Raw genomic sequence first — 22052 nt, 5'->3', positions numbered from 1 at the left:
AAACCTGATTATCACACTCTAGGCTCAAGTTTCAGCAGTGTATTTCCAACTAGAAGTTCTCTGAAGCTTATAGGATTCAGAATGGGCTTCTTGAAACTATTGGGAATAGAAGCCACAGATTTGTAACAGTAGAGAGAAAGATGGGATATCCCTTCAGGGGTATAACATGAACAGAATAAATAAGGTAAGAAATGATATAACCTGAAAGATGAGTGAGCTGAAGTGTGGGCAAGGTCTAGGAGCTTCTGATATGTGCGGGAAATAGAGCTGCTGTTGTGTAGATGAAGAATGGTTGAAAAGACATTTAACTAGCTCACATACACATAGCAGATGGTGCTGTCTAGGACACCATAACTAAAACAGGAAAGAGTTCATCAAGCAACCGCATCAGCTGAGTATTTACTTGAAGAAAGGACAGAACACAGGGATGACACAGTTTGCAAAGGTTCCACATCTGCCCCAAATCCCCCTTTGGTATAATAGAATAATTTAAGGAGTTTAAAGATTATTTTTTTTTGTGGGAGGCATGTAGTTATTTTTATTGTGTGACCTGAGGTCTTCCATCAGGTAAAGTGACTTTGCTCTTGACTTCCAGGCATATACAGAAGAACCTGCCTATTGTACTCTTGCTCCCCTAACTCACTCGTCTCTTATGAGACCAGAGATTGTAGTAGCAAGCTAAGGTAGGAATGAGGTCAGGCTCCATGGACACAGGCATACAGAGCTCACACCATCTCCATCTCTGGTCTCAGTCTCCCTGCCATTTGAGTGCTTCATCCCAGTTCTCTAGTAAAAACCATGAGGTCTTCCCAGCATGCTGGGGAGAAGCATGGTACTTCCCATGGCCTCGTGTTTGTGTTCTTATATAGAAGTGTAGAATTAAAAGACGAGAAGTGATCTGAAAGATGTGTTTCTGAGTTCTTTCTAATAAATTCTAGCAATATATTTTTTTTAGATTCATGATTACATTTAGTTATGTGTAATTTTAATCTTTTTGTTCTCAATGTTTTTGGGTATATTTAATGATTTTGTGGGAAATTATTTCTGAGCCCTGGAGCTGGAGTAAAATTTTGGTAATTTTTCCCAAATAATATTTCAAGATTATAATTTTTAGTTAGTATATAAGAGTTTCTGTCCTTTTTAAGTCCATGTAAGCAGTAGCTTTTTGTTTTAGGTAGGGAAAGATCTACGGTGTAATCAAAGGCATATGACAAATTCTTTGGCTATTTCCTGAGACAGTAGGTTAGAGGTCAGCCATTATTATTTGGGTTATTAGTTCTGAGAAAATAAGAGTTTGAAATAATTATTAAATGAGAAAAATTGTGTTTCTCTTTTTCCTTAGACCCACAGGAAAGAAACACTCCATCCTTTATTGTAAAGACTCCCACAGACGGTGGTAGTCCTAAAGTGGATTGAGTATCATGAGATTTAGTGTTATCATTGAAGACTTGTAAGAAAGGAGAAAGACAGAAATGTGAGGGGTGCAGATCTCAGCTAAAAGATTTACATTGAAAATTGCTAAATTCTTGAATTTTTTGAATGATGTCACATTCTCAAGTTGTTTCTGAAACTGAACATTACAAACAAGCATTTCTTTTCTAATGATGTCTTTATGAGTAAACTGTTGAATCATACAAAGAATACAAATTAAAAAGTAAAAAAAAAAGCCGCATGGGAGGGGCAGAGCCTTATAAAACCAGTCATTACCTTGTGTACACTGTGCCAGCTTTCCAAGGAGTACTTCCTGTTTGTCAGCTGCTCAGAAGATAACGAGGTAATAATGTGTTTCAGCAATTCCTCTGGCCATCTCTAGTGAATCCAGGGCTTCCTTTTTTCTTCTTCCTTCATAGCAATATTTAGTATATTGACCTGTGCTGAGGGTGAGTACAAAAATATAACCATGTTCTTTTTTTTTCATTTGTTTAACTAAAGAGAGTTTGGTTTAAGACTTAAATTAAATTTTTGAATGCTACACTTTTAGTCTCAGAAGACAGTAAATATGTATGTATCACTAGCCAAACTGAAATTGAAATGTACATTTATTTGAGTTTTAATGCTAATATTATTGAAGAGGTTTAATATGTATGTTTTATATTAGCTATTGTTTTGATATGAAATTAGACATAAATAGCTTCAAATATTAAAATGTTTATACTTAAGCAATTGAAATTAAACATTTAAATAGATATAAATGAAGTTCAATTTTCGCTTAAAATTAACAGCCTGAAAGTACAAAAATTAAGCTGTAATTTGGGTCAAAACAATTCAGTATCAAAATATATTTATTTAACCTAGTTCTGTAATGGGTCAATTCTGTGAAAGAGAAATATCAAATAAATTACCAAGATGACAATTTACTCTCTAGTAAGCAGATAATTATTCATTATGAAAACTGTCAACTAAAGTACTGCTCCAAGTTCATGGGAAACTTGTTTTATTTTTCATAGGATATTTCCTTGTCACTAGAGTCTTATCTTAGTTCTCATTCATTTTTGAAAGCAATTTAAAAACATTTTTATTATGTAATTACACACAAAAAAAATTGAAATGCTGTGACAAAATCCAATTTTCCACCAAGAGGCTCTTGCGGAGAGGGAATGTGGCAGGTGGTAAGCCTGTGGCACACCTGAATTCATCATCTCTGCCAAGTTTCGCTGGTGCCTTTGCCAAACTTGTATTACAGGAGCAAACAGAAAGAGGAGAGAGCCCAGCCCAGCAGATAATTTCCATTTATTAATCCTAATGTTAATAATAGTGTCATATTTGGAAGCATATGGCGTTTCCTGGTGTATTATGCTGTTAGGAAGCTCATCATATGTGTTCTCATTCAGAGAGGTTGTGGTAGTAACGTCATGCTATGACCTCAAGCTTATGTTGTTTGGGAAGAGCCCCATCCAAACATAAGATGTGGGCTTGTTGGAGAGCCAAGGAATATGAAGCGGATATGTATATTAGTTTGAAGCTTTCAAATATTATATGAGAAATTTGTAGGAAAATCACCAACTCTGAAATGAATTAGCCGTCCAATATCTACATGCTCACATTCTCATTACTATAGCAGAAATCCGAGAGGAGACAGGGCATGTGATCATCCCCATCAAACAAATGTAGCAGGCATAATTGGGTAACTGCAATAAAGACATCAGCTCTCATTTTATGTAAATCTAATTAACAGCACATCATTAAAATTATAGTTTCAGGACAAGGGATGTCGCTGAGATGGCGGTTCGCTTTCCTAGCAGGCAGGAAGCCCCAGATTCAGTTCCTAGTATTGTGTAAATCAGGGTTGGTTGCACACATGTGTAATCTCAGCACTTGGGAGGCAGACAAAGGAGGATCAGAAGTTCAAGATCATCTGAAGTCGGCCTGACAAAATAATTCAGGTTGTTTAGTTCAACATTATTGGTAGACCTAGGGCTCTGAACACAGGTTGCCACACAATTAGTACTCAGTTATATTCTCAGACTGAGATGAGCTTTTGTTTGTTTTGGGGCGGGGAGCTTAGGGTTGTTTGCTTGCTTCTTGAGACAGGTTTACGCTGTGTATCCTTGGCTGTCCTGGACTTCCTTGGTAGACCACGCTGGCCTCAAACTCATTGAGATCTACTTCACTCTGCCTCTCTGGGGGCTGGCATTTCAGGTATTATGCATATATAAAATAAATCAAGAAGAACCACGAAACAATCAGGAATTATATTAATGTTGTATTCCTAGTGTTTGTATTCAGCAACATTGAAGAAAACATTTTCCTATCTTGGAGCATCTAAAATCCTGAATGTAAACCAATATCTATCATATCTCATATCTATCAACTTAAAACATCTATATAGACCTAAAAAAATCTTAACCCCTAAGCAACTTAGCTTAATTGTGAAACTAAACTAAACTAAACTAAACTAAACTAAACTATTATGAGTGACTGTTCAGGCACCAAACTGTCTCTGTCATTATTTGTTTCAAATTGGAAGCTACTAACTTGTACTTCCTGTTTACTCAGGTAACTAATGTTATTCCTTCTCAAGTCTCTGATACCTTTGAAGACCAAGTAGCCTAGTTTCACAATTAAGTTTAGTTGTTTAGGAGTTAAGTTGCTTTTAGGTCTAGATAGATGTTTTAAGTTGATAGAGATGAAATATGATAGATACTGATTTACATTCAGAATTTTAGACTTACCAAGACAGGAAAATGTTTTTTTCAAGGTTGCCAAATACAAAAAGCCAGAACACTATGAACACAACTTTAATATAACTCTTTCTTGGTATATGTAGTTTGTGTGTGTGTGTGTGTGTGTGTGTGTGTGTGTGTGTAATAATTTTATTCCTTCTCAAGTCTCTGATGAGGCTGAGATGAAATCTTAAAGACGTAAACACTCTACTTAGCAACTTTTTGTTCTCTATCAAATTAACCAAAGTACTAATTTAGTATTTACTGCCTTTTTTGATTATGGCCTTGACTGTTAAATTTTGCTAGTACCAAAGTGTGAGTATACAGACTGTTGCTCAGATTTATGAGGCAGAATGATCGGAATGCACTCTCCCAGCACTGATCTCTCATTTAAATTTTCATATAGGAAGATAGAAACATTTTATTCATATTTTAAAATAATGTATTTATTAAACACATGCATGAAGCCTTTTAATTGTAACTTTAAGTTACTGGAGGAGAAATTAATTTCTGAACCACCTACTTTAATCTGGCATCAGTGATGAAACAAGAAGGAAAGCAATACTGTTTTCTTATAAATTAGTATACTTTCAAGGAGCAATATGGACTTGCTACTTTTCTTTTTATTTCCCCTTTCTAGTATTTCTCAATATATCACTTCCATAACTCTGACAGTTGTGGTGATGCATGCCTCACCATGAGAAGCCTGAAAGTCTGTGGGCTTCCTGTGGCAGATCCCAGCCTGCATCCTTGTGGCATTACAGGGAGCTGTGGGACCTCACAAACGTTGCTTAACTTCCAGGAGACTTTGAATGTGGTCTGTAAAACAGTCAGTCATATCCACCTCCTAGGTCATGACAAAGTTATACAAATGAGCTGGGGGCCTGGGTTGTATCTATCCCCAGAACCCATGTAGACATGGAAAGAGGAAAATGGCCCCACAAAGTTGTTTTCTGTCCTCCATACTCCCTCACAATGTCATATTCCCCTATGCTCACACTCATGTGGCCCCTGATCCAACACACACACACACACACACACACACACACACGCACGCACGCACGCACGCACACGCACACGCACACGCACACCTTAATAAATTAAATGAAGAGGCAAGGGGATGGGAAGAATTTGAGGGCATAAGCCAATTTACTCTTTTGTCATTACAAAATGCAACTGCATTATGTTATGAATGACAAATTTTGCTGCAAAGTCTTCTCTTTTCCACAATATGTCTGTAGACAGTCAGGACAGTAGCAACAGGCTTACTTCATCCAGGGGACTCTCCACTACTCCCCAGTTCTGGAAACTCTTTGTTCCAGAACGTTTACAAAGAAATGAGTGTTGTCATTGTTTGGTATTATGTATTTTGGTAATTATAGATTGTTTTAGATTATGATGAAAGAAAAAATAGACAACTAGGAAAATAGTGATCGCCCAGCATCTCTTCTCACACACACCCCTTTGGTATGTCCAAGTCATGAAAGGCATGCCTGTTCTTTATTTTTAGATAGCTATAAATTAAGCACATTGTGTGGTTCCTACATGCTGGACTATCCCTGAATTCCCTGGGCACCTGGTTTGTGCGGCAGGAGAAGAGGGCAGTAACGTGAACTCCCTAGTCCATAGGAAATCCTTTATGAGCAAGGCTGACACATGTATGGGGAGTATGTTGTGGGAAGGGTAGGATCTGGATGCAGATACCAACTGTCAAAGAAGTCTGTGCAGTTTTAAAAACAGAGAAGTTGAAAGATCGTTTCACCTGAACCTAACAAGAATGTGTACAGGTGGCACCCATTTGGAGGTGTTGTGTATTATAATCTGCATATGTATGTATTTGTGCATGATGTCTTTTTGTGTAGTGTTAATATGAGTGAAACATGGAAGCCTCCTTCTTGGCTTCAATTTCCTTTCCTACCCTTTGTTATTGATGACACGGATAAGTAGCTTCTTTTGTAGCCCGAGGAGTAGAAGTCCTTTTCCTCATAGGATTTCAGTGAAGGTTAAATGATTATAGAAATAGTGTTTAGTACAGTTATGTCTCTACAGTCTGCTACATCCATCATGTAGACAGTAAGAATTAAAATGAGTGGTATTGTTATTACTGTTCTTATCATTACAGGAATGCCACAACATGTCATTTCTCATTATAAACTTATTCTTCATTTCTCAGGACTGGCTTACAGCATTTACAGAGTCTGGGGAAAAGAAAAGAGCAGTGCTTCTTGTTTCGAGATGTGATGGGGAATGTTATACCTGGGCACAGTGTGCTGCACAGGGTTCTTGTCTCTAGGCTGTTTTTACCTTCCATCATTTTGTTCCATGGGGGAAAGTCAGAAAGGGAACCTTAGGCAGGACACAGTGAGGCACTCTGTTGAGTTCATCATTCAGAGATTTTTCTCTTTCCATGTTCCATCTAGATCGAAGCAATGGAAGAACTTTCCATGGCAAACACCATGTTTGCCCTCAATATCCTTAAGCATATAAGAAAAACAAACCCTGACCAGAATATCTTTTTCTCTCCATGGAGCATCTCATCCACCTTGGCCCTGGTTTTCCTTGGCGCCAGGGATGACACTGAACACCAGATGGCCAAGGTAAGTTTAAATCTCACAGCAGAACCAAGTGTTTTCTGAATTGAATTATAGACTTGCTCTTGTGTTGTGCTCACATCGTATGGACTCTAAGAAAGCAGGAATGGTGACAGGATTAAGATCACTAGCCATTACAGCAAAGATCCTGTAAGTTTAAGCCTATGAAATGTCCAAAACCAGGAAACTACTCTACCGCAAAGAGCAGAAGTTACCAGAATCCCTACAAGGATGAAAATAGTTACAGACAAAACCTTTCTTTTAACTCATATCATGCTCATACTTTGCAAAGCAAATGTTTTTGCATAATTCACTTCAGTTGGTTTCAAGTCAAATGTCATTGTACAGAGGAGATCACTGGCAACCTGTTCCTATGAGCTCCCATGGCTTCCTACCTTCCAGTTGAGGCTCCTTCTTAACAGGCTGCTATGGCAGTAGGGCTTGGTCTTCTTTCTTATAAAGGATGCCTCCTGATGGCTTCAAGCCAGGGTAACGAAGAAGGAAAAAGCACTGTGGGTTTTGTTGGCATACACATAGAGACACATAGATATAGCCTTAATAGATTTCTCCACATTTTCCAACTCCTAAGCTGTGACTACACAGGGGGGATGGATATTATAGACAGCCAGTCTTCAGAGTCAATGTGGGTAAAATGTAAAGCATCACTGGCTGAGATTTATGTGGCAAGGCATCTGTCCTCCTTTCTTGATGAATGGACCCAGATTCACACAGCAGAGTCTTTCACAGATCTTAGATATTCTTAAACATACTGCAGCATACCTGAAGAATCATAGAATTTATTAAAATTCCATTGCATTCACATGCATGCAAATATTAAAAATATATACTTTGAATATAAGCATGCTTTGTGCTTTCAGTCACACCAAAACGCCATTGGCTCTTCCCTGATTTCTCACAAGAATCATATCTGAGCATAAATGCATTCTTCTCAGGAACATGGTGATCCATTTCAGGCAGCCTGTTTTCAAGCACCAAGTTTCACAGAGACAACATGAGCCAGTCTCACTGCAGATCAGGAGGTAGCTGGGTTCCTCCCTATTCTTATGGCAGTTTAAGCATGGTGTCTTACAACACAGCTCAATTGTTGAACTCTGGTAGTAGCAGGGTTGTGCAATACTTCTTTCTCTTTGTTTTCCTTGCCTTGAAAAAACACAGTAAACCACATTTTACAAAACTTTAGAAAGCATTGGTGTTTTCAACTTTTAAATGTAAAAGACCAGGAGCAGTAATAGCTAGAGCACTAATCTCAGATGAAGTACTCTGGGTTACTAAAAAGTAATTTTGATATACTAAAGAAAAAAATTCAGCTGTGGTCACACTAGACAGACACAGTTTTCCTAAATCAAGAAAATTTTGTCAGTATGTAGGGCCATGCAATTTTCTTGTAACTACTTCATGAAGAGATCTTAGTTCAAGTGATAACTTGATGGGTTTCAAAATAAAGAGATTTTTATTATTTTGTCATTTCAAGACAGGGTTTCTCTGTGTAGCTTTGTCTGTCCTGGATTCGCTTTGTGGGCCAGGCTGGCTTTGAACTCACAGAGATCCATCTGCCTCTGCCTCCTCAGCACTGAGATTAAAGGCATGTGCCACCATGCTTCCTGATTTCCTTCTATGTTAAACAATGTGAGAACTTTATGTGATAAGTGTTATCATTGCCCTCAGGTAAGTGTGTAAAGGCAGTGAAATCCTCCGAGTCTCCATTTACTCATTTATAAAATGGGAAAGAACACCTATGACTTACAAGGTAGATGTGAGGAAGAGAGATAATATGTGAAGCATCTTGAAATATTAATTGTAGTAATAGCTAAAATGTATTAATTCTCTTATAATTCTTATAGATAATCTTTCTGAAGACCGCTCAGAAACTTACATAACTCAGCATACTGTGACATGGATGCAATGATTATCATAGTCATTTTACAGATAAGAAGATAATTAGGACATCAGGTTAGGAAATGGTAACCTAGGAGATGCAATATTGCTATAACAGAAAGAGGAAAGAGGATAGGGGCAGCAATCTCCCCAACCACACAGGGCTACAGAGGATCTCTGTGTAGGCAAGAGAAGTTTGCTAGCTCTGTGTCCCAGCCAAGCTGCCACTTTTGATCTCTGTATGGGCCGGAGTCACCTCACATTCTCTCTTGAAGAGACACTGCCCCCAGTGAAGTTTACAGCAGTTCAGGAACACTCTCTTGCTATCCAGGAGAAAACTTAAGGGTCAATTTTCTTAGGAGGTAGGAAAATCAGAAAATCTGTACAGGAAATATTCCTTCTTTCAGAGGAGGGGGAAAGGAAGGAGGGAGGGAGGGAGTGTGGGAGATAGTTGGGGCAGGGTCTATGGTGCATGAGTTGGAGAGCAGAGAAAGGCCTCCAAATACCAACACCTCCTTCCAGTGTAGAAATTCACCAATCCACTAGACATGTCCACTTCCCTCTTTACAAAGCTCAGATTACTAGCCCATTTACAAGTCGTTTCTTTTTAAAATTTTTTTAATAATTTATTCTTGTTACATCTCAAATTTTATCCCATCCCTTGTATCCTCCCATTCTTCCCTCCCTCCCATTTTCCCATTATTCCCCTCCCCTATGACTGTTCCTGAGGGGGATTACCTCCCCCTGTACATTCTCATAGGGTATCAAGTCTCTTCTTGGCTACCTGCTGTCCTTCCTCTGAGTGCTACCAGGTCTCCCCCTACAGGGGACAAATCGTTTTCTTTTTCACTATGGGCCTTAGTGAGAAACTGCTTCATGACCAGAAGTTCCTGAGACATTAGAGGCAAGAGGCCATGTGAATATCTGTACAAGGAAGAATAAGATGAGCTGGTGACAGATTCATGGAGAAGGGACTTAAGAGGGATTTACAGAGGCCAGTCCATACCCACAACCTTCACAGGGCTGTATGAAGCTACCTACTGAAAATGAAAGAGATTCCATGTATTAAATATCTGCAGTTTCCCCCTGACACAGATATTAATTCAATTTCCTATTAATTTCGCTTTGTGGGTACATATAGTAGGTGTGAATATCTTATGTTAAATGATCCTTGCTAATATTCATATGAAAGCTCACTATGGCTTCGAACTTTCTTCAACCTAAAATGTACTTAGTAGAAAGATCACTTCAGAGAAGAGGGGATGGGTTAGTTGTATTGATTTATTTAAAATATTGAAAAGTAAAATATGGTATTAAAATACTGGTTTTTAAGATAATTGGTGGGCTGGAAGAAATTTAGATAATTCAGGGCATACTTCATAAGTCACCACCTAATAACACTGATTTTTAGAATGTCCAGTATCAAAAACTTCATGAATTTTTATGATGCAGAAAGAGTACTGTGCTTGTTTTCCACATACAAAGGCAGAGAGCCAGACATCGTACCATCAGTGGTTCTTACCCTTCCTGCAACCCTTTAATACAGCTCCTCATGTTGTCGTGATCCCAAATAATAAAATTATTTTTGGTACTTTATAACTGTAATTTTGCTAGGTATGAATGTTAATGCAAATTTCTGTGTTTTCTGATGGTCTTAGTTTATCCCTGTGAACCGGTTTCTTGACCCCCAAGGAGGTTGCAACTCCCAGGTTGAGAAATACTAAACTAGAGGTACCTGAGCCATTCATTCAGAGCGAAGTAATTTGGCATGACTGTCATCATTAGTCCTGATTCTGATTTCAGGTCCTGCAGTTTAACAAAATTTCTGGCTACGACATCACCGCAAAAACCCCAGGAAACTTCAGTGGCTGTGATTTCACACAGCAGATTCAAAGGGGAAATTATCCGGATGCTATTTTACAGGTACCTCGCTCGCTTGGGTCTTCATATTTCTTTTGTACTTTATTGCTAGCAGCCTCTTTTGTCAAAGTCATAGTGTTGAACTGAAAGGGAAAGTGGCATAGTTGTTCCATAAATAGAACACCGAGCCTCAGTATTGTGCGAAATATCCTAAGGGCATCCAATAATGAGGGGCAGAGCCAGGACCGCATCCAGAGTTGATAACTTTTCATTCATGGTTGTTTTTCAATTCTATCAGTGTTCCACCACGTGTGTATATAATGTATTACGTGTATATAATATATAAGTACAGTGTACATGTATAATATATGTATATAACATATGTTGTGTTGAGAAAATGTTATTGCTTCGGGAGTCTTTAGTTAATATTACTGTGTTACTAATGAATATTTCTTCCTTCTATTAAGGCACAAGCAAGAGATAAAGTCCATTCATCCTTCCACTCTCTCAGCTCTGCAATCAACACATGCCTCGGAGATTATGTATTGGAAAGTGCCAATAAGCTGTTTGGAGAAAAGTCTGAAAGATTCAAGGAAGTAAGTGAAGCTTGTAACTAGAAGGGCTGCTTCCAACAGCAGTAGTGAGGTCACTTATCCACAATTCACAGATGCAGGTTCAAAGTTTAAGTCAGTTTTTAAAGGATGGGCTTACTGTCTCTTCTGTGCTGCCAGTCTCTCCCAACCCTGTTGAAGGCGTCTCCTGTGAAGAGCAGCAAATTATAAGAGTGACATAACTGCTTTTCCTAGTGATGTAACTGTCATTCTCCTCTATTTTGGAAGCTATACCTTTGTCCTTATTCATTGTCTTTAATGCAAATTTCAGATGGAATTGGGCCTGGAGTGTAGGGCTGGGCATAAGTGGTGGGAATGAAACTTTCCCCTGGATCTACACCCTCCCCTACCACCTCAGCTCCCTTTCTCTTCATGTCTGCCTGTTTTTGTTCTTTCTGTAATTCATCACATCATCCCTTATTCAACTACGATGCATGCAACATTTAATATTTTCTTGTTTTAAAGGAATATATACAACTCTGTAAAAAATATTACTCTACAGAACCAGAGGCAGTAGACTTCCGTGAATGTGCTGAAGAGGCTAGAAAAAAGATTAATTCCTGGGTTAAGACTCAAACAAAAGGTAAAACTTTAGAAATGTTTTCTTCCTTTCTCCCCTCACACATAGACAACTTTGATTTCTTTTGCAATCACCCTTGAATTTCACTACATTCCATTAAAATTTGTCCAATCAATTTCTCCTACACTTCCTTCTGAATTGAATATACTTCAGACTGCTGAAAACTTTGGAAAACAGTATAAAAGGGAGGAAAATCTTTCCAATTACTATATAATTATACTTTAAATGCAGTATTTATGCAGTTTCTCTTGTACTTTTTCTTATAAAAACCTAAATGTGAATTGTGTTCTCTGTAGGTGAAATTACAAACCTGTTACCTGAAGGTTCTGTAGATGAAGACACCAAGTTGGTCCTGGTGAATGCTATTTACTTCAAAGGAAAGTGGAAAACTCCATTTGAGAAGAAACTTAAAGAACTTTATCCTTTCCGTCTGAACTCGGTATGCGACAAGATGTATTTTCCTAACATGTATGTAAGGCTTTACAGGATACAGTGAACTTAGGGACTGTTCAATGGCTTTCCAACAACTTGTTAGTTACAGCTTATGCGTGTTAGACCTTGACTCTTTCAAGCTACTGAGTATCATTCAATAATTTCTTAAGAGTCAATGTGGATAGACGAGAAGACCATGGGTTGATAATTCCATTTGCCTGGACTTAAGTATTGGTTCTACGTTTATATTGTAACTTAATTTATCATCCATGTGTTTCATTTTTGATCTTTAAAGCTAGAATACTATCTAGTTCAAAATGCTGTTGTAAATATTCAATAGAATTTACCTAAGTTCCTGTCTCATATTAGGAATTTATAATAATAATAATGAGTTATTATTATTATTATTATTATTATTATTATTATTATTATTATTATTATTATTACAAAGTAGTGTCTATAAAATTTTAAAAAATCCATCATGTTTGGCTACCTTTTCTAAAAATATACACTTTGCTTTGTAAATTGAAGAAAATATACTTCCTTATTAGCATTTAAGCAGAAATTTAGTCGTTTAGTCTTTATGTAAATATCTTAAACATTTGAGAATCGACTTTTATTTTTCACTTTTCAACAATATTAGCATGAGAGAAAAAATGTCCAGATGATGTACCTTCGTGAAAAGCTGAACATTGGATACATACAGGACCTAAAGACCCAGATCTTAGAAATTCCATACATTGGAAATATCAGTATGTTCCTGTTGCTTCCTGATGACATTGATGATGCATCCACTGGCTTGGAGTTGGTAATGCATTACAATTTTAATGTTTCAAAGTTGGGCATACAAATTCCCATTGCTCAAAATGAGCACATGTGCCTTGTATATGGTGTGCAATTTGTCATAGAAATAACTGAGTCAGTAGATAATAGATGTGTTATGTCACAAAACGTCTAACTCTAAAACTTAAGTTATGTATGATACCATCTTACAAAACTTGTCTAGTGCATTAAAATTATACATAGTAAAGTTATTTAACTGTTTACTATTTTTAAAAATTTGAAACTATAATCCTAAGATTTTTTTTCTTTCTCCTTTTTTCTCTTAACCCTTCCTATGCCCTTCTTTGCTTTATTTTAAACCCGTGCCTATTTTTCATAAATTCTTATATATATATATATATATATATATATATATATATATGTATGTATGTATATATATATATATTCTTAAATACAACCTGCTCTGTATAATGTTACTAGTATGTAAACTTTCAGGCGTGAACATTTGATATTAGATGGGCAATTGGTGTGCTCTTCCCTAAGGTAGAACATTTCTGTCATTCTCAGCTTTCTTTAGTTGCCTAAAATTTTTTGTGTAGGGTTAAGAGTTCATTTTCCTTTGAACTCTTCTTCAATTTTTTAATTGTTTGAGAGTTTCATACGTGTGTGTGTGTGTGTGTGTGTGTGTGTGTGTGTGTGTGTGTGTGTGTGCCAGGTAAGAGATGTACTCCTTATTCCTATACTTCAACTGTTTCTTTACCCTCTTAGGACTTTTCTGACCAAATTCATAAACTCTTTTCTTTTTTTTTTTTAACCTCAGTGAGGTTAATGAGCATGGATACAAGACTACCTGTTGGAATACGGGCAACCTATTAAGAGCTACATCCATGAAGAAAACCAACTCCCCTTTCCCTGTAGTCCTCAGTGTTTTCTGGACATGACCTCACATAACTAGTGAGCTCAAACAAGAGACTTACAAAAGATCAAGCCACCAAAAACTGGATAGTGGAAGGACACATGAAGGCCCACCTCTAACTGAGGAGCAATTGCAGCTGATATAAATGTATATTTTGTGAAAGAGGCTCAATATGTACCCCTGGCTGGTCTGGCATAGACCAGGGTGGCTTTGAATTCACAAAGATCCATCTACTTCTGCCTCCTGGGTGCAGGACTTAAAGGCATGCATCACTACACTCAGCTTAGAAATTTATTTTTAAAGCATCATCATCATCATTATGTTTATGGCTATATTGCCTACATGAATGTTTGTATACTTCATGTGTGCAGTGTCCATGGAGGCCAGGAGAGGGCATTGGATTCCTGAGACTGGAGTCACTTATGTTTGTGATCTGTTATGTAGGTGCTTGGTATCAACATTGGGCTCCTGGAAAAGTAGTCCACTGAGCCATCTCTCCAGGCACTTCAAGCCTGGTTTTTAACATTAGACATTTGACTATTTTTCCTCCTTTCTCAAATTTACTTTGTTTGTTCCTTATGCTTTTCAGCTGGAAAGTGAAATAACCTTTGATAAACTCAACAAGTGGATCAGCAAAGACACAATGGCTGAAGATGACGTTGAGGTTTACATTCCCAAGTTCAAACTAGATCAACGTTATGAACTCAAACCCATTTTGAGAAGCATGGGCATGGAGGATGCCTTCAACAAGGGCAAGGCCAACTTCTCAGGAATGTCCGAGAGGAATGACCTCTTTCTTTCGGAAGTGTTCCATCAAGCCACAGTGGATGTCAATGAGGAGGGCACTATAGCAGCTGGTGGGACTGGGGCAGTTATGACAGGGAGAACTGGTCATGGAGGCCCACAGATTGTGGCAGATCATCCCTTCATTTTCTTTATTATTAACAAAGCTGCAAATGTGGTACTATTTTTTGGTAGATTTTCCTCACCATAAAAGGAGATAATCTTATTTCTACATTATATTTTGTAGCGTGAGCTATACGCCTCAAAATTGCTTCTTCAAGTGCCAAAAGTTTGAAGACTTTCCTACACATTTCTGTACTTCTGCTATATACTAAATATGAACCTAAAAGTAACCATGCAACTGTCAACAATGATTACAGGATAACTTTATGATTATTTTGTTTCCTAAAACCAGATGATGTTTATTTAGTTCATCATTACCACTTTGTCTTTATAGCTTCAGTTTATACAGTGTTATTTATTATTTATAAAATAGCAGTTTTACAAACTTTTGTCCTCTGTTTAATGAAAGTGTAACAATAAAGAAGCAGTGGATCAGATAATTTTCCATTTTAAAAAAGCAGCCATTTGATGTAATAATGAAGGAAAATACGAGTCCTTTTGTTCTTTCCCATAATAATCACCCAGACAAAAATACCTAACTAAAAGCACTAACATGCTATATTTCTATCATTTTATGTCATATGTATCTGCAACCCATTGATAATTAGGCATATATAATAAGCATGCTTACTAACCCACTGTTGTTTGTTAGCAGTCCTTATTTGTGAATCATATTTCTATTACTGTAATAAAATACATGAGATAATAAAGTTAAAAGTTCTATGTTGGCTTATTGCTTTAGATGTTTCAGTACAAGGTTGGTAGCCCTGTTGTTCTTGTGTCTGTGGTGACGAGTGCAATGTGGTTGAATGTGGTTGAATGTGTCTAGAACATTCCAGTGTACATATGCAGAGCAGAAGAAGAGGCTGGTACTCGACAAGTTCATTAGAAAACATGACCAGATAATTCAACTTTCCATCAGGCTCTGCCTCTTAAATGTTTCCATTACTTTCTAATAACATCAGTCAGAGGAGCAAGCCTTTAAAGTATGGGAATATTCCACAGACAAGCTACAACACTTTGATTCCCAAGAACTAACCACAATGTGTCATGTGTGGGACCATAGAAAAATAAACAAATAGGAGGAAAGAGCATAAATACTTGTGTTGCACAGAGGGCCTATAACAACAGTATATGTCAAAGTCCTATGAAGCATCCTTTGAAGGAAACACAATATTTGGAAGATAATATGATGCTGGTGAGCACAGTAGAGTCCTCATGATTAGAGTAGGTTCCCTTAAAGCATATAAAAGAACCATACCTCATATTTCCAGACCAAGTAAAGATAAAACAAGGAAGTAGCCAGCTAAAGAACAAGAAAAAACTCTCAACAAAATCTGAGTATATGCTCGCTCTCAAGTCACAGGTTCAGCCTCCAGTACCACGGAGATAGATTCCCTTGTTTTCCCAGTTTATGGTATTTATCAATCCATGCCAGGGACCAAGATGACATTGGCATTGTATACTCAACTGCTCCTGGTTGATTCAATGCCTTTCCTTCTAGGTTTCTACTGGAAAAAGTTCTGTTGTACCTAGAGATTTTCTGTTTATAAAAGGTTTGGAATATCTAAGGATTTATACTGCCTAAACATGAATATTGTGTGCATAAGAGGAGTGGCAGTACCTTAGACTCCTACTTGTCCTTCACTTTGTTCATATTCCTCTACTGTATTAGTGACGCATGTGCATAATGTCATGTGTATGTATAGACTAAACAGCAAAGACAAAAACAAACAAAATTATCACAGTAAAAGTAATATATTCTCTCTCTGGTGCTCATCATCACTCTTAATTTTCCTTTGCCCTTCATTTATTTGTGATATTTGCTGTTGAGCCTGTTACCACACACAAATTATGAAAGTGTGTTCTATCACTTACCTTCAACCCAGTATATGTATTTTGAGACAGAGACTTATTAAGTTGCCCAGGCTGGCCTTGAACTTGTGTTCCTTCTGCTTTGGCCACACGAATAGTTGGCATTACAGATCTGTACCACCGTATTTCACTAATTGTTCTTTTTTGCCTTAATAGGAAATAGCTTACTACAGCATGATTCTACTGACATAGACAGTACATTTTATTTTATTTTTTAATTTTAATTTTTGATTTTTTTGAGACAGGGTTTCTTTGTATAGCCCTGGATGTCCTGAACTCACTCTGCAGACCAGTCTTGCCTTGATCTTAGAGATTCCCTTGCCTCTGCCTCCTGAGTGCTAGGATTAAAGGTGTGTGCCACCATGATAGGCTGACTATACATTTTAAAATAAGGATTTTAATTAAGTAGGAAAGCAATATAAAGAAGGTTTAAGGAGGAAAAAGAGAACAACTTTGTCTCACAACTTTCCCAAAGATGAAACTACTTGGTTCATTCAACAGAATCTAGCAATTTATGAATCTAGAAACTATAAGTATGTTTCTATATGTAGATTTCACTAGATGTCTAGAACCGAGATAGCAATATAAATAGCATACACAGCTAGAACATACCTACTCGCTGGGCAGTGATGCAGCCCTGGCTACCCTGTTGACCTGCTGCTGTCAGTCAAGGCAAGTGGTCTGTCTATCTGGAGCCTCTGCAGGAAGCTTTCAGCTAAGAATAGAGCTGGATGTGGATAAGAGTATCTGCTCTCTACAGACCCTGGAGCCACATCATGTTCTTACCACAAGTTTTATTCACTTGTGCAACCCATAGCGACTTTCCACAGGGGACTCTGTATTGGTCTTCAATATACCAAGGAAATGTATGCACATTTGAAAAGTGTAGCAGAATTCAGTGTATGGAAAGGCCTCTCAGTTTCTCAGGCTTTTTTGTTTCTTCTATTATTCCCATAGCTCTCTTCACTCTCCTGATCATTCTCCTGAAAACAACCCTGCTACTCTATTGACTTTTCCTGTGTGATAAAGAAAAGTGGCAATATGGAGGGTAGTGTGGGGGAAAACAAGAAAAGCAGATCATGATGAGCAATGTTGGACATAGCAAAGGTATCCCAGACATTAACAGAAGCCTTGTTCCAGTTGACCCAGATCCGAGTCACACTCTAGGCTCTGCTCTAGTATTGCAAAGAAGAACCAAGCCTGTGCGTTTCTCATGGAACACTTTAAGAGAAACCTTTACCAATCAGCAACAAATGATTCAGTGATAGTGTTTTCTGTTTTATGGCCCATTATTATTCCATTTGAAATCACTCTTTTTTAACAGAAACACACCAGGGGAAATCGTATTAACTGCTGCCAGTTGGCAACCTATACAACCTATACAAGGGACTTAGCTTGGAATGTATGAGTTACAGTGTGTCAGAATTCACGTCTCTACATGCAGGCCCACATGGAAAATCCAGGTAATTAATAATTCAGGCAAGAATTCAACAGTCTGTCTCTCTACCTTATTTGACGTTTTGACCAAGATAGGCCTGAAAAAGGAAGAGTGTGCTGGCTCATGAAAGTGCATTGAGGGTGGGGCTTAGAAGAAGGAGGGCCTACAATTGTTTTTTTCCTTTAAAGTTTCTTCAGTTAAAAGTTTCCTAACTCTTCAACCACAGTCTCTTACTGAAGGAACACTTTGCCAAGTCTGCTCCAGGAGAAGGAAGTAAGGTATTGTAAATATTTCCTTGGTTAAAAATGTTTATGTTTTCTTTACTGTACTGCCTAGGAAATTACTAAGACCTCTACTTGAAACTCAGGGTAATAGGTGAGATTCTGCTCCCTTAACGTTTTTCTACACAAGTCAGATAGTTAACACTGAACCTGCTTGAGTTTTGATTGAATAAGAGAAGGACATGTAATCTCAAGGAAGCTTCAGCTGCTCACTTGGAGTTGTGAGAAACATGAGTGGGTTTCTGTCCTCCAGTCACGTCTGGATTTGCCAACTACTGAGTTATAACTGTCAATTTAACAAAGGGAAGTGCAGCATTCTTGCAATAGCTAAATCCCACCTGTTCTAACCCTTCCCATGGGGTGGCTTGACAGTGTGACCTTTGACCCGTGGAAGCAGTGGTTTGGCCATGCCACCTACATAACCCCTTCTCAGCATTCCATGCTCTAGCTTCTCTCTCTGCTGTGGAACCTCTGAACTCCTGGGCACACTTTACTCCTCAGAATCACTCCAATGTAACACTCCCCCCACAAAAAGGGTACTGGGAAATAATGAAGCACTGGGAAGAAATGAAGATGTCATATTCTGTTATGAACAACTTCATAAAGTAAGATTTAGAAATGTCCTCAGAGGTGACAAGCAAGAGATCTTGGGCATTCTTTCATGGGACAAAGAACAAGCACATTCCCTTTGTCATGTATTCTACTTCTTCCCTATCCTTCTTTTAAACTTTTCTTGCCCCTGTTGGTCCCACATTACTAGTCTTACCAGCAAAACATCATTAGCTATACTGACCAAAGCATGTGTATTCATAGTGGAGAGAATGGGGTGCATTTTCCCTGTTCCATTAGCTATGTCTCATTAGCCAGCTCATCTAACTTCTCTGTTCCTGAGTTTCTTAGAGGAAATAACACTGTTAGACTAGGGTGGGTCTAAGGTAATGACCAACATGTTATGCTAAAGGCATGTTTATTTATAACAGTAAATTTTATGACTTTTTTCATTTTTTTCCAGACAGGCCTTCTCTGTGTAGCTTTGGCTGTTTTGGACTCACTTTATAAACCAGGCTGGCCTTGAACTCACAGAGATATGCTTGCCTCTGCTTCCAGGAATACTAGATTGTTTGATCTTCTTCTTACTTTCTTATTGTTTTATTCAATGTGTATAGATAATATGATATATGTTATAAATTCAGTTTATAACTTCTGAAAATTTCAAAAGAACAATTAATTTTTAAATGATATATTAGGAGGATGGGAAGAGAGTTAAATCAATAAAGTACTTGACATGCCAGGCATGGTAATTCCTATTTATAATTTCAGTGCTAGGGAGGTGGTGACAGGTAGATCCTGGTGGCTTGCAGGTCAGCCAGCCTACCTTACTTAGTAAATCTCAGGCCAGTGACATTCCTCATCTCAAAATGCATGGTGGATATCTCCTGAGAAACAGCATGAAGATTCTACTAGGGCTGGATGTGTATGTTCATCCACACATGCATCTGTGTGCACACATGCGCATGCACACACACACACACACACACACACACACACACACACACACACACACACACACATGGCTGGGGGAGAGGAAGAAGAGAAACAAAGAGAGACAGATAGAGACACAGACACAGAGAGAAAGAGACTATGACACAGTAAGCTTCTGATTGTTCAATAGTTATATCTAAGTTATTTCCAACAAAATCTCATTTAGAATTCTATACCTTTCAGGAATTATTTCTAGCTGTTGGGTTAGATGGTATCTTAATATAGCCTTAACAGTTTTTTAATGGAAATTTTCAGAAAAGCTTCTTGTTTGTATGTCTGAGGCCATACTTCATATATTACTGCTGATGTTAATAGACTGAAGATAAGCGGATAGTAACTTTTCACATGTGTATATCTCTTTTGTTAGAGAAAAGTGTGATTTTAAAGAGCTTTCTGTGCATGAATAAGTTCCATATTAAGAATAATCTTCAGATTGAGATATAAAAGGTTTGGGTCCAGAAATGTTACTTGCTCTTTCCCTTGCAGGTTGGCCACAGAACCAAACATTTCTCTTGTGAACATACTTCGTGAGTTTTAAAACTATAAATTATGTAATAAAAATGTGACCTGAAAGAATATGATCTTAAAGGAAGTGGAGTTATTTATAAGATGGAATTAAGTGGGGCAAGGCTACTGGCATGTTTCTAAGGCTCTGGAAGAATGTAGGGTAACCACAACACAGGAAGAATTTTTATTTCTTCAAAGAGTGTTCACCTGGGCTCCTTAGGAGGTTTCACGGTGGATAGAAACCATGCCTTGGGTGTGACCCAGAGTCTGGGAAGTTGTTTGATCAGTGTGACTTTATGGGTGGGAGGAATTTAAAGAGAATCACAGTACAAATCAAGTAATGATGTAACCAAAATCTACACTTGCCTGTCCTGGATTCCAGTTTTTGACCACAGAAAGAGAACAAAGCCTTTGTTGTAGATTTCTTAGTAGAAATATGATGTTGGTACAAGACTCAAGTCCTCACAGCTCAAGTACCCATAAAAGGTCCCAGGCTTAGGCATTCAGTGTCAGCTATTTAATCAATTTGAAAACTATTTGCCTATAGACTGGTAGTAAGTTTAAATATAGATATATAGATACTCAGTTCTAAAAGGCATTTTAAATTAAAATACCATGGCAATTAAAGGTAAAATTCAGAAGATGAATGTAACATAACAAAATGGAAAATTTTTAATTCTCTTATTAAAGAAAAGTGAATAAGAAAAAGGGGACACTACTCCCAATTTCTGGCTAATAATTTTGAGCATAGTTCATAATATCAAGTTAAAGTAAATAATACACAATGTATCCCAAACAGTATAAACTATACATAAGTAATAGAAAAGTACATATAAAAACTATTTGTGGTAAAATGCCTAACAATATGCTGTTAAGTATGCAAAGAAATATATAAAGAAAATAGTATTCTCAAGGAGCTTAGGAAGGCTTCACAGAGGCATAAAAGTAGCAAAGGACAGGAAATGGAAAAGCTATGTCATGGTACTCATCTGTTAACTAGTCAGAATCTAGCTATTCTCTGTGTCATAGAAACATAAACCTTTGAAGTAAGCCTCTTACATTCTTTGTTTTTTAGTGTTAGAATATATAAGACAATCGCAGTTTTGGAGGACCCTGATGTTTGAAGTTGAAGTCCTCCAGGCCTGGATAGCCTTTCTGAGATCAGCACTAGACAGAGGCCTCCCTCTCCCCAGCTGGGCTTCCTAGTCTCTGCTTGACCTCATCTGGAGAGTCTTTAGGCATAGACACTTCTAAACATAGCTGGTACATGACCTTTGGCAAAGTTCCCTTCCACTCCTCTCCCTCCCTACACCTATAGGATAATTAGGTACTGTGTTCCATTCTTAGAATTGGACCCTGCTGTCAAATGCAAATAAAACGTCCTTGGAATTCCTAGCTCTAAGGAATTATGTATACCTATCCTGGGAGTCTGCCACCCACTCCCAAAGGACTATATAGCCTTTATTCACCCTGAATAAAGGTGGGCTATGTCCCTGAGGTGGTTACTGAATGTCATTCTGTCATACCTTTTGGCCATCTGAACCCTCAGTTTGTTGCTTCTGCCCCGTTGCTCCTGAGGACTGGTGGCCAGTGACCCAAAGATCAAGGGAGAGCCACACAGGTGTGGATGGATTAGAATTTTGTTAAAATCAACTCAGTTCTTATGAATAG

The 22052-nt window shown here is 37.8% G+C and overlaps 1 protein-coding gene across 1 annotated transcript; it reads left to right on the top strand.

Moving 5' to 3' along the window:
• Positions 1-1732: 1732 nt before the first annotated feature.
• On the top strand, positions 1733-15253 carry Serpinb2 (serpin family B member 2). Its single transcript, XM_051147204.1, has 8 exons — positions 1733-1880; positions 6584-6760; positions 10454-10573; positions 10978-11106; positions 11587-11704; positions 11998-12140; positions 12777-12941; positions 14422-15253. The coding sequence occupies exons 2-8, from the start codon at positions 6593-6595 to the stop codon at positions 14824-14826; spliced, it is 1248 nt and encodes a 415-aa protein (XP_051003161.1). The 5' UTR covers positions 1733-1880; positions 6584-6592; the 3' UTR covers positions 14827-15253.
• The last annotated feature ends 6799 nt before the right edge of the window (positions 15254-22052 follow it).

This window comes from Acomys russatus, chromosome 6 (assembly GCF_903995435.1).
Source record: "Acomys russatus chromosome 6, mAcoRus1.1, whole genome shotgun sequence".
NCBI lineage: Eukaryota > Metazoa > Chordata > Mammalia > Rodentia > Muridae > Acomys > Acomys russatus.
This window is presented reverse-complemented; position numbering and strand designations above follow the sequence as displayed.